General features: G+C 39.4%; 1 protein-coding gene across 1 annotated transcript in view; it reads right to left on the minus strand.

Annotated features, from left to right (window-relative positions):
• The window catches only part of LOC121184756 (netrin receptor UNC5C-like), a 176,664-nt gene that overhangs the window by 52,157 nt on the left and 105,673 nt on the right, over window positions 1-18,834 (minus strand). The window contains exon 4 of the mRNA XM_041042606.1: window positions 12,988-13,091. Coding sequence (XP_040898540.1) covers window positions 12,988-13,091 — 104 coding nt within the window. The remainder of the gene's footprint in view (window positions 1-12,987; window positions 13,092-18,834) is intronic.

Genomic DNA, 18,834 nt, shown 5'->3' on the forward strand with positions numbered 1-18,834 from the left:
AGCCTGTGGAGGGATAAAAAGAGGGAGAGAAAGCAAGCAATGGAATGAAAAGGGCAAATGAAACGGTAATGAGGAGGTAAGACAGACCGAGGGAGACACAGAGCGATTAGAAATTTCCATACTATGTCAATAATTAGGGAAAGAAAGATGGAGGGGGAACAGAAAGAGACTGAGGTGCTGAATGGAGGGAAAAGGAAGGGAAGAGACTAGAAGGGGAAGATATACCAAGCTAATCCATTAGGCTCAACACTTGGGAAAACAAGAGAAGGAAAGTAAAAGTAATGTGAGGAATGCAGGGGAGAGAGGGAATGGGAAGAATAAGAAAATTAGCAAAGGACAGGAGGAAGTTGGTGTGGGTAATAATTTATCCCAGAATCCTTGTGTCAAGACATGAGGTGTGTGTGTGTTTGTGTGTGTGTGTGTGTGTGTGTGTGTGTGTGTGTGTGTGTGTGTGTGTGTGTAAGAGAGAGAGCGAGAGTGAGAGAGAGAGAGAAAAAAAACCACGAGTAACTCCAACTGCTGCTACCTTTCCCAGCCCATCTCTCTGGCATCAAAGAACCAGGCATTACATAGATGGACTACCACTGTGGAGGACTGATAGATGGGCTGCACTTTTGAGACATGGTGCAGGTGGTTGGTGAGTAAATGGGAAAACGATATGTACAAAAAGTGAAGGAAGCAGAGAAAGAAGCCAGAGGCCTGGAAGTGGAAGTTCAAAAACCATGAAAGAGAGCTCATAAGATAGCGAGCAAAGCAGGGAGGCTTGAGGTTTGGCAATGCAAACTAGGAAGCCAAGGGCAGAGACATCCATTAACAAAGAGTTGTGATACTGAATTTACTTAAGCCCCAATAATTCCAACTTCCAACTATGTCCTGATAGACAGTTCAATAAAATAACATTGCCAGGTGAAAACTATAATGCAGCCAGTGAGCAGGATTATGGCTAAAGCAGCTTAAAAATGTATGGTAAAAAAAAAAAAAAAATACTATGTAAGGGAAATAAAGACAGCCAGGAAGGATGGTTTAAAGATGAGTCAAATGAATTCAACTTGAGCGTAATTACTTTTTGATCACAACGTTTTTAAAATACATACAGTTTCCAATATTCAGTATTTCACTATAGTCCAACATTTGTTTCAACAATGAAATTTTAGGCTGATTTTATGTAGAGTAGAAGAATAAAAATTATTGTTGCAATTTCATATTCAGTTACTGTAACAAATTAAATACAGGTGCAAACATCAGCTAATAGCTAAGGAGAAGGGGATCAGACCATTCTGGGTTTTAAAACACATTCCATTTCAGATCACTGACATTATACCTAATATGATGCCTGACGCCTGTTAACATGATGCGGTAAGCTCAGGGTGGAGATGGGGAGGTAGACAGGGAGCTCTGCAGTGAGAGAGCAGGGAGGCATGGAGGCAACCAGATGAAGGTAGATGAGTTGGTGCCTGGAGCTCAGGGAGCAAAGCCATTTCCCAACTGTGCTGGGGGGCGGGACTATGGTCGGCTCATGTAAAATTTGACTTTTTCACTGATGTGCCAGTTTAATGGTGCGTGTGCAAGCTCACTCCAACAGTCAGTGAAAGACAAAAGCAATGCCTTGCAAAATTAAATATTATGAAATCATGTTTTTCCTCATAGCCAAAACTCTATATATAAGTCATTGATAACTAAATTTGAGAACCAATAAACTGATGATAGTAAAATATGTACTGAGAAAATAGAAAACCACTGAGACTTAGAGGATGAAAATTTATGGGGGCTGTGGCAGCACCAGTGGCAACTGAAGGGAGGGGAAAAATATGATGACAGTTTGGGGTGAGAGTGTTAGGGGATGGAAAGTTGAAATGAGACCCTGGGCTCAAATCATTAGAGGAGGAGGCAAGACGAAAAACATCCAAATCCACTCAACAGCTCAGACATGTCAGGGGAACATTTCCCCAAACAGACGCTGACCTAGTAACAGCTGGAATCAGAATCAACACCTCAAATATCACCGGGGAAAAGTTCAAAAGGGAAACACTCTTTATATGTGATAGAGGAACTGAAAGTTAGGAAATTAAAAGATTAAACTTGTTCTCTCCTCTGTTCTAATAAAGCATGCTGTACTTTTTGTTCTTGTCTAATCTCCAAGCCCAGAATGTCACAAGACAGTATTTGCTCTGGAGGTATTTTGCAGCACACACACTTCATGAGAGCTAGATAGATAGGTGACACTGATGCAAGCTGTCAGAATGTGCAAGCACAAAGCTGTCAAATGGTTGATGTATTACTTTGTTTATTTAAGCATAATGATTATCTTATTGATATTGTCTTAACAGATTCACAGACCGTATTCCCAGCAATTATCTGAGTGCACAAAAAATGAAGTGGATCATCATACAACATATCTAATTAGATCCACAGTTCAAAATACTGAAACAATTTTGGCGATTACTTTTACATCTAATACATTCACTATTATGCCTACAAGTACTACAGCACCACTACAACTTAAAATAACAAGAATAATAATTTTTCAGCATTTTCTAACCTTTATTTAACAAGTGAAAGTGTCATTGAGTTTAAAAATGTGTTTTACAAGAGCATACTGGCCATGATCTAATAATAATAATTGACTTTGCTTCAGTCTATAAAGGCAGTGTGTTGCCTAACTGACTTTCCCGGTTGCTGTGAGCCAGTGTTGAAATGATTGACAGGTTGTTAAATTATAGAACCGCCCCGTGCATGGTTACGGGTCAATGCGGTAAAAGTGTTGAAGCCCTCTGTATCTGTGTCTCTGTTGCTTTCTTTATATCTCTGGACAGTGATGTATTTTGCCTTTCCTGCTGAACCCTCCAGTTCACTAAGTACTTTAACATCACTGATGGCAACAACAGAAGACGGAGGGAGGAGGAGGGAAAGAAAGGTGCGAGAGAGAGAGAGAGAGAGAGAGACAAGGAGAAATAAGTAAAGAAGAAAGTAAGAGTGGGGATAAAATGAGAGCAAAAGAAACCACAACTGCTAAAGAGCATTTAAGTGTTTCAGCATTATGACCTAAACCTGTAATGTCTGACTCATCTTTGAATTAATGCTTTTCTGGCAAGTTGCACCATCTACCTGTGCAACCATGCAGACATTTAATGTGTAGGTACTGTAATTACAATAAACAATTCCCAATTTCTTGGGGTTATGCACATGACCGCAAGAAATTGGATATTACATTAATCAAATCAAAAGTGGATTTTAGGGATTTCTAACATGAGGTGCTCTCTCTTTTTTAAATTTTATTTTTCATGGTCAAGCAAACTTGTATTTCAGTTCCTCTTTTTAATTCTGCTCTCAGTAGGAGAACAAAGACAGACAAAGAGGTATGTCCTCAAAATTCCCTTTACACACACTAAATACCCCTCTCTCCTTCAAGTTCAGTCTTAGCCTTGTCCAGCTATTTCAAGAGTTATTTTTCAAAAGATGCATATTCAAGGTAGAATTCAGTAGACACAAATTAAAACCTGCATTATGCTCACCTTTTAGTAGTGTCAGTCATCACAAGCAAACAGGGTTTGAGTGAAGGTCTGAATGAAAGCAAACTGACTATACATTATTCCTTACTTGTTCTTTTGTAAGCATAAATGAATGTATGTAAGTGTCATCACTCTCACTTTTCAAAAACAGATTTAGGTTTTATTGCAAAATCCATATACAGCCTGTTACATTAAAAAAGAACTTTTTGTGAACATAATAAAATGCATATGTGAATTCATGCATGTATTTTCAGTAAGTAAAAGCTAACCCTTTCAGTATAACACACAGAGGTGGATGTGTGCAGGTATTTATGAATGTGTGTGTGTGTGTGTGTGTGCATGTCAAAACCGATTCACTGTACAGTGTAGGAGTGCTGATGACACTCCATAATCATTAAAGCATGAAGAGGCTCTGAGCTGATTGGGGGCATGCTAATCCTTTTTAATTGACTCTCCAGCTCTCCAGTGTTATTAAAACCACCCAATAACAAAATCAGCTTTGCTTTATTAGTTGGGTCAGCTGAACTATTGGCGATCTCCCTGTTTGTTAGTGTTGCATTTGGTTGAAGGATGTACAGTGTAAAGTATGAGCACGGTAAACAAACTATCCAAATGCAGCCTATACATTTCAGTGCAAACACAGGAGTTTTATGTCCTATGGGTACAGAAACTGAGATGATGAATGGGTGCGCAACACATTTGACTTTGACACCAGAGACTTGAGGTAATTTCTCTTCACAGTTCAACAACAAGCATTGGCTTTCAAAATATTTAAACCATGAAAATGATCTTTTCCTAACTTTAACTAAGAGTGTTAGCTGCCTAATCTTAGCTATATCTTGTGTGGATGCTGCAGAAATAATTGATTACATATTGGATTTCTGTATAGTTGTTCTTTTTGATGAGTGGACTGGACAAATGACTGTACATTGGATTCTCATCTGCTAGCATTTCATTTTGCCTACTTGCAAATATTTGCAAAGTTTTTATGAACAAATGTATAATATATATATATATATATATATATATATATATATATATATATATATATATATATATATATATATATATATATATATATATATATATATATATATATATATATTACTATTCAAAGCTGAATGTGGTCAGCCATTGAAAAATACATTTTCAATGGAATAATTAACCTGCCAATACCACATCTTTGAAAACACAATTTTGCATAGCTGTGCATCAAAGTGCATTAGTGATTAGTGATTTTAACATTTTTACTTAAAAGACAAAAAGACAGCAGAGGCACCATCATATTCACTCTTTATGGTTCCCTAAAGAACCACAGGAGCATCTTATCTCTAAGTGCTGTACATCGGCCTCTGCCAGGTCACACTTAAGAAGCCTATACATCCATCTACCTTTGAAAGAGTTATGCTTCTGAAATCAGCAAAGCATCAATAGCACCAAGTGCTTCTTGGCAGAGTGTCCGATAAGCTAATGTTTCAATACAATTCCAGGCTGTATGCAGAATTGCGGTTAATAGAGCTCAGCAAAAATGCAGTCATATTTGCTTTCACACCACCAAACACATTTTACATAGTGTTAAATGGAAGATGGCTTCATGGCAATGATGGGTTTTACAGTCAGACAGCAGAGGGTCACATATCATTGCAAACATATTTTCTGATCCACAAAGGTGACGCAGTCATCATCTGATAGTGTTCTATCATCAGCACAGTCAGATTTATAAAACTATTAATTTCGCTAACAATGTCCTCCTTCAGTAACTCACTGAAGACTACTTAACTAAATAGTGATGTGAGTGAAAAGCAATCAATTGGTAGCAATTATTCAAAGCCCTGGTTTATTAAACTTTTTCAGTCTTGGTCCCAAATGAGAAATTTACTGTCCCAATTGCTCTAGTAGTTAAGAATATAAAATTATATTGCAACTCTTGCCAGCAGGAGAAATGAGGATGATTTCAAGGTGCTAAATTGTTTCATAAATAAGTTTTTAATATGTTCTTTGTATTAGAATGATGTATATGGAAATACACAGAAACCTTTTATAGGTATTACAGGCTCATGTGCACAACTTTACAAAGTTCAAAGTTTTTTGTGGTCCTGAAAGACTTACAAAGTCTAACAACTTATAAAACTTGGCAGAACAGAACATAGTTTTGTTATTTGACAGTGTCGCACCCTGTGTCAAAACACTGTGTCCATTCATCCATGACAACACTGTCAGGACAGCCAGGGGCAGCACGGGTAGCTGCCTGACAATGCAGTACACTCTACACTGTCATGTCACCATCAATCCACCGCTTTGTCTCAGAACTATGTCAAGAAAGACAGGGGGCGTGGGGAAGACTGAGAGACAGCGATAGTGACGGAAAGAGACAAAGTGAAAAAGACCATGAGAGAGAGAGAGAGCAAGAGAGAAGAGTCATCAGAGGAACATGAGAAAAATTTAAAAGACAGACACATCAACAGAAATTGAGCAAAAACAGCCAACAAATAAGCACTAACTTAAAAAACAGAGAGAAGGGTCAGCATTTCAACACCAGCACATTCAGTTCTCTTTCCATGACTGCCAGGAAGACATTAAAAAAGAGTTAATTGCAAAGGCAGACTCTCCTCTATTTTTTGCCAAAGCCTTTGAACAGGTAATGAGAGGGGAGAGAGGAGGTTCTCATAATTTGGGAGGTGTGGAGGGGAACACCTTCATTATCTCCTTCCTTCATACTTTTGAGTCAAGCTCCCACTCAACCCTCTGGATACAGCATGCACAAAGAACAAAGTCCTGGTTTCAAAAAGACTCAAACCACATACCACAGAGAACTAAAACTACATATGATCACTGGCCTGCATATTTCCGGTCTTCTCAGAGGAGGGAAGAAAATAATGCAGTTTGAGTCATCAGTTAAGAAACAAAACACAGGGCAACTGTATGTAATTAGATGCTTCTCTCTTTGAATTTTGATTTACAGTTTCCTTAAATGGCCTAGATGATGGTTGAATGTACTGTAAGTGCTTGCAGTTACAGTCACTGTAAGGGCTGAAATAGCAAAACTCTTCCCCTTATATGAGAAAGCCAAGATAAACATCTGGGTTTAGCGTTTTTATAAAAAGTTCCAGATATAATCTGCAAACAATGCATGGACTCTGAAATCAGCATTACACGAGAAAAGGAAGGAAGACGAAAGAAAGACAACAGTAAGGGGTTTTTTTTGGCGCTAATATTTTGCAAATAAAATATGTTTGAGTCTTTGAGTCTCTCAGTCTAGACAGAACCAGCGATTGGAACCGAATGGAACTGAACTGAGAAAACAAGCAACAGATACACTGATTTTATGACTGTACAGAAGCAGAGAGAGAGGGAGAGTAGTCAACAGAATAAAATAGTGAGGTCTGATAGCTGCTGCGGAGGTTCGGCAATAGAAAATTCACATTTCTGATGCAGTTCTGCACAGTCTGCTGGCTTTGGAGTGGGATCTGACTAATGCCAGAATTTACTGACATGGCTTATCACTGGATGAACAGCCTCCTGAGGCTCCTAAAATCACAGCTTACACAGGATGTATATATTTTTTTTCCCTCTCCCTGAGTGTGTATGCAAGTGCGACACTATCTTTTTGAAAATACAAAGTGGTTATCAAAGACTACGCTGCTATCCAGTACAAGTAGTGCAGGGCTCAAAGAGATAAAGCATACTGTATGCGTGTTTATGCGTGTATCCATTCATTAGATAATGATCATAATCCCTCTCTACATCACCAATATGCATCCATAATACATTTTACTATCAAAACAACACAAAAGCTGCTCTTCCTCATCTGTCCCATTTGTAAATTACTCTGCAGTGATAGACCATTGCAACAGCATTTTAATAATCTTAACACATTTCAATAATTCACCTAGGCAGTAGGAATAAAAAAGAGATTGCTGACTAATCTGTGGATTACGGTGATGATTTCTGACAGAGGTTGAGGATAAAGGTAAAATGTGATGGGAGATGAGCCGTGGGGCTTACTATCCTAGCTCAAAGAGGATTAAGGTAAGGATCTATTGGGGAAGCAGCATTACATAAATTGTTTTTGTGCACAGAAACACACACGTGCGCGCGCAAACATGATCACAAAGGTACACACGTGCGTTTCTCTAAGGAAGGGCCAGGATGAAAATGACTTTAATCCATCTGGTGCTGTGGTCACAACATTTTGTAAAGCTAAGGAAAGACCTAATGCTTTAGTTGATATTACAAATTCTATCAATAGACCATTTCTACCCTTACATGCTCATTCAATTCTTTTTGTTCAGAAATACACAAGTCCAAAAATTGCTATTCATAATGTCTGCAAGCTTCATAGATATTTATTTCACTTGATAAGAGGAGTCTTTTTCTCCAAATCAATTTACCGATATTTTGATGCAAGAATTGGTAGTATCTTCTGGCTAAACACATTTTTGATGTATTCAGAATTTGCAAATAGTTGATCCTGTAGTATTTGATAAATCCGTTTTCTGAGGCACAGAGGAACAATGAGCTCCAGTGAGATCTGAAACCAGTTTAAACTAAAGGAATTCAATAGATGTGCCTCTATCTCTGGACAGAGGAAGAGAGCGTGTCTTATTCGTCAGGCAGTTTAATTCACACTGTCACCTTCACTGTCCATTTAAAGCACTCCACTGGCACCAGTGTTATAACCTCCAGATAGATTCTGCTAGTAAGCGTCATCATATGACACATTAACAATAGCGACTGCAGGGACTGAAATGGACTGTGCGTTTGTGTGTGTCTGTGTACAGTAAGGGGTGAGAGTGAGGTAGCCATTAGCGTTTTGGCCACACCACACCGCTGATGCCTTCTGACAGAAAAGTCTGTGATGATTTGCATCACAAAGAGTCATTCACACACACACACACTAGGACACGCCCACACACACACACAAAGCGCAAACAAATACATACACACGTGGGTAATTACACAAGTGTACATGTCTAAACTTATTCCACACTGTTTAACGCAGAAAGTCATTCATAAAAAACGACATTTATGGTCACTGCAGGGGAGGTTAGAGGCGTGTGAGAGAAAGACTGTGCCTCCTAGATTCACACAAATACACATTTATACATCGCCAACGTTAGGATGGTGTGTATGTTCTGCCTAAAGGTAAATATCTCTTTTTGAGCGTTGGCTCTGGGCAGCTAAAAACAGCAACCTTGGAGCAGGCAACAGGATGTGTGTCTTGCTCAAGGACACTTAAACAGGACAAATGTTAACAAATGCTGGCTGACATGAACCTTGGAGCTTGAATCAAAATCTCATATCTGAAAGATGACACCCTGTTGCACATAACAATGAAATGTTATTGTTAATTTATTCAGATGTATATGATATCTTAAAATATGATATTAAATCTCTGTATAAAAACTGTAGGTCTTTGACTTTTACTGTAATTTATCTTCTGAAGTGAAAGACTAAAATCAGAGATAATATATAGGTTGATCATAAGCCATTAACCAAGTGAATAACCTGCACTAATTTAGGGTATGGATTGAGTGGCTAAGAATGTGACAGGAACTTGACCAGGCTCCAAACACATATCCAGTTACTGTCTGACTGTGTGTGTGTGTGTATGTGTATGTGTGTGTGTGTGTGTGTGTCTGTGTGTGTTAGGGATAGACACGTGGCCTGTCACCACACACTGATGTGTTTATTTCACTGCAGCTGGGGTAATCACTCACACGCAGAGACAGACGCAGACAGGGACACACACAAATATTCAAACAGACACTCACACTTGCACAACACACACACAAGTCCATAACCCCACCTGTTATGCGCAGTCCACTGGCTTTGCCTGGCCTTTAGGGTCACTCCTATTCTTTGGGTTTCAAGATAAAACATATTCCTGCTGTCAGACTATGTCTCAATGAACCTCACAAAATTTGTAGGGAAAGCAATATAGTTAAGTGGACAATGGCTCAGATCTAACTTTTATTTAGCTGCTAAGTTTCAGTGGCATTTCTTAACTGTGATGGCTGGTTCCATTATCTTGACTGGGGTGGACAACCTTGGGCCAGAAAAGAATTTCATAAATATAAAAAGTTTACAGAGAAAAAAAACTGGACTAATCCAGACTGAAATAAATCAAACTAGGAGTTTTTCATTGAAAGTGAACAGTAGGCTGCACTTGCTGCAAGTTCTCTGAATTCACTGTCTGTGTCCATAAACCCTTTCCTGTTGAACTGCTGAACCCTCCCCGCTGAATACAATAGCTTTCCATCAGCTTTTAAAGGCTTTCTATCACAGTCTAAAGAGATTTAGATGTTTCTCCAGGATTTCACAATGTCTCAAATTGTATCTCTCAGGAGCTTCAGATTGAAAGAGAGAGAAAAAAAAACACATAGGTAGAGGAGAATGACTGATGATAAGAGTTGCACTGTCAGAGGCAATAGAAAAGGAAATAATGGTGCATTGGTTGGTGTATACACATTTTCTTTGCAGTGTCAGATTGGTTTGACCCTGGCCTTTCAAGGCTAACACTTGCGCGGCACTTAAAATGATCCCTGGCTAATCTGTCCCTTAGTGTTCCTCTTGTCATGCTTTGGTATTTGTGTGTGCACACTTGTGTGTGTATAGGCTGTATCTGCATGTGTATCCGTGTACACGTATGCACTAACATCTGTGTGCATGTGCTGGCATGTGCATGTATACAGATGTTGTGTGTGAATTTGAATGAAAATTGTGTGCGTATTTTGGTGTGTGTGTTTAGCGAGTCAAGGCTTTGGTGCGGCATGTTGATAGCCGCGTGATGCCAGCTGGGTATTACGATGAGGGTATCGCATATCAGGGCACCAGCCCTATCACACTGACAACTTTACAACAGTCGTCAACTGGTCGACGCGGCAAACGCAACCACTAATATTAGAACGTTTTTAGAAAGGTCACGGGACAGCAACAACAAGAGCTGCCAATCAAAAAGCAACAATGTGAGCTGTCAATCGTGTGTGTGCGCGCAAGCAAAAAAAAGAGGAAATAGAGAATGTGAGAATTGGTATGATAAGAACAAAGAGAAATTTAAAGTCAGAAGAGATAAAAAAGAAAAAAAAAAAAGACAGTAAGAAAGTCAGGGCTACAACCTGAGGTCATCAGCAGGTTTTAAACCTAAATCCCTCTAACCAGCTTCAGCATACAGGGGAGACAGGCCAATCCATTTGCCCTGAGATCCCATTATGACAGGAGAGAGGAGTGGAAAAGGCAGCAAAAATTGAGCAGACTGGAAAAACAGCTCTGAGTGTCTGTGTGTTAGTGTGTGCATATGGGGTTTGTGAGTATGCCTTCGCGCATGAATGTGTTGTGCTCAAACAGGTGTCAAAATAAAAAGCAGTAAGAAAGCAGATAAAGCAGGAGTAGTAATGAGCAATGAGCAAGTGCCTCCATGTTTGTGTGTCTTTGGCCTCTACTGCTGAAATGATCTCACAAATCAACCAATTTATTTGCTTTATTTCTCTCAGAAGAAGAATTATAGATCTAGGAGACTGAAAGAACAGGTAAAGATCACTCTGTTATTCCCTACCACTCCTCCTTCTGTCTCTTTTTGCCCCACCTTCATCTCTGCCTTTCCCCCCACAATCTCTCCCTCACTTTGTATGCTGGTCTGTCTGAGTGCCTCCCTCACCGCCTCTCCTTCACTTTCTCTCACCCCCTCGCTCTCAGGGGAGCTGTGTACTTAGGTGCAATTGAAAACGACTATCAAACCCCAAGGAGCGAAACCTGATTCAAAGACTCCTTATCCGGTAGCGCAGCCCTCTCCAAGTGCCGTGCTGCTCTTCCCTAGTGACCAGCTAAATGAAATTATGTCTTTTTATCCATTCAGGTGGGAACACAGCCAGACGGATCCAGCAAAGTAAAGAACAATCTGAATTGTAAATGACATTCTTCGCTGTAGTTAAGGCCCTCAGGGAGTGGAAGTGACATGTGTGGCTTTTCCAAAGTGGATGTTTACTGTGCGACATGTTTGATGAATGAATAAAATGTCAATGTGCTGACAACGTACTTGAGGCATACAATAGTATCTTACATCAAGGAGTGCCGTGCTGTGATAGAGTTGGTATGTATTTGTTTACCATACTTGTATTCATCTGTAAATACTTGAAATCCATGTTCAGATTACTAGCATGGGTTTTAATCTCTGACCCCAAGTGAACTTGGGCAAGGCCATACAGTTACTGCTTAAATGGCAGACGTGTTCATGAGTTCACTATAACAGGTAAGTTATTCCCATAAGTCAAGTTAACCAGTTATGATCACCTTTCTTTTGGTTTCTTCTATAACTGGATTCACTTCAGTTCAGTTTCCAGCAAGTTGTGCATGTATGCTAATGAAAAGGAAGTATTTTTCAGTCTGTTTGCAGTCTGTTTGATGGAAAGCAGGAAACCCGCTGTCATTAATTATTTTCATTATTTTCTGCAAAGCTCAAGTACAGTAAAAGAGTGAGCAAGGGGAAAGTAAAATAACACAGGAATATAGGCTAAACTCATGCAGTCACCGAGATTTCTCGGTGTAAAATGTGCCAACTCAAATTGGCTCTCTGGGGACATTTAAGTCTAAGTTTAAACTTTGGATCTTTGGATCTGCGTTACCTCAGTGCAGCAGAGCTTTCAAGCAACTGTCAGTCAAAACAGGATTCGGGCTGATTTTCCCCAGTGACAATTCAACATGAATGTTGTTGTGCAATGTGAAACAATGCCTTATATGAATCTCTGTCTGAAAACACACTGGAAAACAAGAAGAATGTGAACTTTTTTAATGCTAAGCATTTTTTAATGCTTGTTAGTCAGTTAACATTGGCCTTGCTTGTATTAAGATTCCATAAGGTTCGATTTGTCTCAATTACACAGTCACAAAAAGAAAATTTAGGATGATCCCTGTTGGAATGGGTATTGACAGTTATTTCCGTTCAATTCAGTTTTATTTATATAGCGCTTATTATATATAGTATTATGTATGTAGTATCATGTATAGGTATTTTATTTTTGTTGAGATATTAAGTCTTACCAGTTGTTGCTTTAGGCATAACACTGGTAAAAAAAAAAAAAAAAGAAAGAAAAAAAGAAAAACACAAAGACCATCCAACAAACTTATAAAAAGGGTCAGGATACATTTTTATTCAGCACACCCTTCAACCACTGATTGCAGACTGTAAAAGAGTGCATGCACCCATCAAACCACTCTGTTCTGCTGTCTGTCATTCATGGTTCCGGGCAATTTCAGAAAGTGTCAAATGTGTAATAACTGACTTTTCCTGGGCACTTTCAAGTTATTTCCACTTGCTGATTTCCATTTTTAATTTTTATTTATTTATACATCCTCTGTTGACATTCTGTCATCGCGCCTCTTCAGTTGCTCCCTCGTTCAGGTCTAGCAGCCCCCCTCTCTTGATATCACATCTTACTTTGCATTCGCCTCGGGTGGAGGTTAACGATAATGTTGCACATACCTCAGCAGCTGGTATGCCCTCCGGAGGGCGACACTGTAACAGCACTTCCTGCTCCAGAGATACTTCCTTTCCCAGGGGTTCCTGTTCAAATGACTTCTTCAGGTCTGAGGAGAGAGACAGGAAACTGAATGACTACCAAAGGACAGGTTATAATGTGAACCAGAGAGCATATGATGACTCCAGCAATCTAGATACTTTCTGACCATTTTGGAAGTACAACTGCTTCTTTGATTTTCAGTGCATTTTGAAGTCTAGTATGATAATTCTGTCTTTGAAACATACAGTTGATAAAGTACTCCTGGTAGTAGTGACACTGTATTGTTACTGGACAACATACTGATTTTATAAGTGATGCTCTTATCATGTGGTAGTGAAAACTTTACTTCAGTAGCCACCGAGAACTCTCACATGAACCTACATGTGCTCAAACTCATATTATGTTTTCTAACGTCTAAATCCTGGAAACGTGACACAGAACTGCAACGCCAATAATGATGTCAAAAGAGAAATATTCTCAATGGAAAGTGGAGGTGTGTGGGTGGCCGTTGTGAAAAACATCCTGTGATTCAGCAGTTATGGGAGACCATTTTGGAGATGGTGTCATTTCATTGTAAACTATGCTCATTACCTTATTTCCAAGGCAACAATGACAGTAATTATGGGGTTGGTGGTTGAAGTCATCCATGCATATGTTGACTTTTCCCACTGTCCTGTCACTTTACAGATGTACACAACAAGGAAAAACACTTAGCTATATACTCTTAGAGCCAACTAATACTCACACAGTGGTATATATATATACACACACACACACGCACACACATACACACAACCGATCAAGCTATTAAGTGCTTTAGCTGCTTCACACACACTAAACACTGGTGGCTTTGTTGCATTCTTGCTCCTCAGTTACTATGCACAATGTTTAACCTTGCTTTCATTCCATATAGACTTACCAGAGTTCAGGGATCTCAAGCAGGCCAAAGACAATAAATGATTCACACTAATGGTCCACATGCTGTGATAAATGACAGCATTACAAAGCAGCATGGAATGCACTGCCATTTCTTTCACTGAATGTTTCAGAGAGGGCTTGGCTATTTTCATTTTGAGGAAAAATTGCTCACAGTAGCAGACTTAAAGACAATCAGCCAGACATTTAAATAAGAACAACAGAAGACGGAAAGACAAAACAGAAAGGGAGGGGGAGAAGGCGTTAAATGATGGGAATAAAAATACAAAATATCCTCGTAGGTGGAAGCATGAATAGATGGATGGAAGGACAGTTTTGTTTAAGTGATCATTAAACAGAATATATTTTTCTCTGCATCTTTGTTTCTCTCACGGCCTCGCTTTCCTACATAATTCTACACAAAAGACTGAAATATATTCATTGCAAGAGTTTCAAAAGGGAGTCTTCTTCTGTTACTCTTTCTGTCACTACACAATTTTATAAACTTTCTGCCACCTCCCCTCTGTCAGCTGCTATCTCTGACACAATAATCTTCTATATCATTCTGTTTTCAACTTAACCTTGTCCTTCTCTAGCTTGATTGATTTTATTTATTGGATGGAGTTAATAGCATGATTGACTCCCTGCACCTCCCTGCCTTACAACATACTGTACGCATGTATCGCTATTGACAGCTGAGCTGATGTTAAAATGATTAGCCTGCCACAGAAAAAACCCCATAAAACTCACTGTAACTTGAGAGGGGTGGCAATGTTGCATGACTTAGCAGGCGACTTCACTTATGGCGCTGATCAGATGGTGTGATGGACTTCTAAATAAGAACATATGGATGAGAGATTTTTTTTACTACAGTTTTTCATCCAATCCTCAGAGGGGAAGTCAGGAGGGTATGATCTAATTTCTCCTAACTTTCAGGACTAATAATCCCTAAAAGGATCCGCAAAACTCTCTTTTCCATCTTTTCTAATTGTGAGTCAGATTTTTAGAGTAGTTTCTGTAAGATTGAATCAAGAGCTGTGGAGTATTGACTAAAAAAACTCTTCACCAACACTTTCACACAAAAAGGCCAGTTCACTTCTGTGTGATATTTCCATACATCAGAAATACCCATTTGTGTACACATGTGCATGGATACATGATTGTGTTTCTGTTTGCATGTGCTATTTGTAATTGGATGATTAAGTGTCATATATCGCAAATGTAACTAATGTCAGCAAGTGAGGATGATGAATAACACTAGCTACATGCCTGCAGATACAAAGAGACGTGTGTATTTCAAAGTAATATTTAGAGGTTTGTTGATATAGCATCATTAACTGCAGTATTTTTAATGACACGTTTTAGGACATTTTGATTTAATCTGGCACAGACGCTGCATAAAGAACTTTTTCACTTTGAAGAGTTTGAGAGTCACTTTGATAGTTTGTGAAGGGTGGCTGCATCTATTCCACATCTATTTCCACTGTCCTTTAGTTTTTAAAACCATACAGAAAACTTTCATAGGAGGGCACATTCTGTGTGAGTGTGTGTGTGCTATCCTTGTGTCCTTTTACTCTCCTGGTTCCCAGGTGTACTGTTAATCACCTTATCCGTCAGCTGTGGTACACCATTTGTGGACACACAGAGACACAGACACTCACTAGACAGAACGTTTTTTTTTTAATACTGAACTGGTTGACTCAGAGTCACTCTCTGAGTATTTCATCAGGACAGTCACCTTACAGTGGCTTACAGACATGGAAGGTGGCAGAGTGAAAGAGAAGGAGAGGTAAAATGGCAGGGGGGGAGACAGGGAAGGTAGAAGCCAGGGCGGCAGGTGGGGGTTTGAAAGATGAGAGGCAGAAAGAGAGAGGAGGAGAGGGAGGGAAAAGTTGGCAGTACACAGCAGGACCACCTTACTCTTTCTTAATACCAAAACCACCTGCTTGGTCTTTGCCTGTTCAAGTCTTTTTCATGTCCACCACACTCTCAATATCAAACCATTGAACAGAGGTTCATGTCAGTGAGTCCACCTTGGATCATCATTTATTTGCATTACAACTCTCAAAACCAGCAATCCACCAGCCATCAGTCTGGCTTTAATTACATTTCCTTAATTAAGATTCCAATCTTATTGTGAAAGAAAAGAACAAGATCATTTGTGCCCACCTCACAAAAAGTATTGGAAGTTTGATTTAAGCCTTTATAAAAAATAAATGCACATGTTGGTGCATGTGCATTTATTTTAAGGGAAAAATCATCAGAGTTCAGGAAGCAAATGTAAGCAAATGTCCTCTGACGTGTCATCTACAACTAATAGTGCTCATTAACTATGCAAATGGTGCCAAGACGGAATTGAGGGCAGATTTGGGACTGCATTGTAAATCATGCAACTTTTGTGTCATTGTTGAACTATACAGTTGTAGTAACATATACTGCAAAGTAAATATATCGTTTAAAAGGTGAAAAACAGCAGGGCATGAGCTACAGACCCATGAGAGGTAATAGACAGCCTGCTACGCTGAATCCATATGCGTGAACAAGGTGTTTGAGATGATCACGCTGTCTGTTTTCTAGTGATACACCACCGACAAAGCCTTTCAGATTCCCAAAATTCTCCAGAGCAACTTCTGAACTAAATGATGAGGTTTAATTCCATGCAATATAAATCTATTCATTATCAGATTCCATGTGTTGAGCTATATTGGTTAAGAGAGTTATGTGAGGACACAAAGTATTGCTGAGGCTGAATGATAACTTCATAATACAGTCAATCCCTGTGGGGGATGACAGCCTGAACAGAGCATGATGGTTCATTATGGGAGTAATCACCCAAAGCTTTAGCCCTAAATCCACCACATGGCTACCCACACAACGCACACACGTACGTGGACAGATACTGAGAGACAAAGAGGGAACGATAGAGACAGAGATACTGTCACAGTAAGAGAAATACAACTCAGGAGATGGAGACAAAGAAGCAGAGACAACACACAGACACACATACACACACACACACACACACAGAGAGAGAGAGAGGGAGAGAGGGAGAGAGGGAGAGAGAGAGAGAGAGAGAGAGAGAGAGAGAGAGAGAGAGAGCAACCACAACACGAATGATATGATACTCACAGTGGGACAGAAAAACAGACTCAAACACATAACCACAAATGTGCTAAATAAATAAATAAATAAATAAATAAATAAATAAATAAATAAATAAATAAACAACAACTACAGACTCAAGGAGAGAATGAGGAAGTGATTGAGGGATGAGACACACTTTTCTCATGCCAGCCAATTCCAGGAACAATTTCCTGGTCTTAATTAGTAAGGGAGATGGTGAAATGAGGAGTTGGCTGTGAGAGTTGATTTCCATAAAGATTGAGAATGAAATTAAAGGAGATTAAAGCAAACTGCTCGGGGGATGAACAGACAACACACATACACGCACGCACACGCACACACACACATTTATTCACACACAGTGCGAAGCTGGGGGGCTGTGACAGACAAATTTTCGCCAGTTTGGTAGCAAGTGTGCTATGTGTGTGACAGTGTATGTGTTAGAGAGAAGAAAGAGGGAATGTGACATTGTGTTCATGACACCGGGGGACCATGAATTCACGTCAATGGAAGGTGCGTGTTTTTGTGCATGTGTGCAAATATGTGCCCAAGGGAAATATGTGTACTGGAGAGGAGGGACAGCTGTGTCATATGAATTCACTGACCCCACTTCACTCCCAAACTGCAGATAACACTATCCAGCTTCATAAATATAACAAAGGCGAGGATAAATTCACTAAACAACTTTTTAGAATTACAACAGGGTTGAAAAGTACACAGGGCAGCCTTGTATAGTGTTCTTCAGCATGAACTCTCTTATATATACTGTAAAGCAGTGTAAGCATCTATTCATGACCTCTTCTTGCATAAACACTTTTCATTCTCTCTCTCTCTGCCTCTTCATCTCCCTCCTGTGTCTCTCTCCGCCTCCTTCCTTCTCTGTCTAAAACTTCTTCCACTGCTCATCTAAACTGTTATTATGTTTGTGGTTAGTCCGTTGCCTCAGGCACCTCTACATAAGCACATTTCAGAGCAATTATCCAAAATGGGAGTCTTTGCCTGCATGCTACCCATGCCAAATCATAACGGCTTCCCCTGGTAGGGCTGCTCTGGCAATAGAGAGCAAAGTGAGATGCTTGGGAAGAAAACAGCAAAGAAAGCCCTCTCCTTTAGTCTAATTTGGACATCCAGTTCCATATACGATGGCAATGATGGCTTAGAAAACTAACTACTTCTAAATGATAGCTAGATGAAGCACACGGGAGGGTAAGATAATCCTTAATAATAATTAAAAAAAAAAAAGAAAATGTAAACAGATGTGAAATTAAAACACATTTGAATTAGTTGTTAAAATTAAAAGAAATCATCTTGTATCATCTAAGTATATTATAATAATGAGGTGAAGCTGTTTGGCTTTCTGCTTGTGTCTCTTGATAAGAAAGTCATTACACGAAGTGAATTTGTCAAACTTTCTTATGTGCTGTATATATTTAACATGACAACGGTGCGTGTCCTAAGGCCAAAGAGTATTTTGATTTAGTGCTATAGGAGCGTATGGCTGGCTACTCCTTCAATCTCATACAAACGTCTTCAAATACCAGAGAAACCCAAAAATATCAAAAATGGAAGAAATGAATGTAGACTGTGACCTCAAGTGTCACAGTCATTTTCAGTGTGGTTATATAGGGAGTCATTTTCTCTAAGTGACTTTAGGGAGTCTCTCTCCACACAGACCAGTTCTTTCGCTGAACTCTCCACCCTGTCATTTCAACACTTCACAACCTGTGATCAGCTCTAGACATCAGATGAGGTCTTTCCATCCACAGTCAAGT

This window comes from Toxotes jaculatrix, chromosome 7, assembly GCF_017976425.1.
Source record: "Toxotes jaculatrix isolate fToxJac2 chromosome 7, fToxJac2.pri, whole genome shotgun sequence".
Lineage (NCBI taxonomy): Eukaryota > Metazoa > Chordata > Actinopteri > Toxotidae > Toxotes > Toxotes jaculatrix.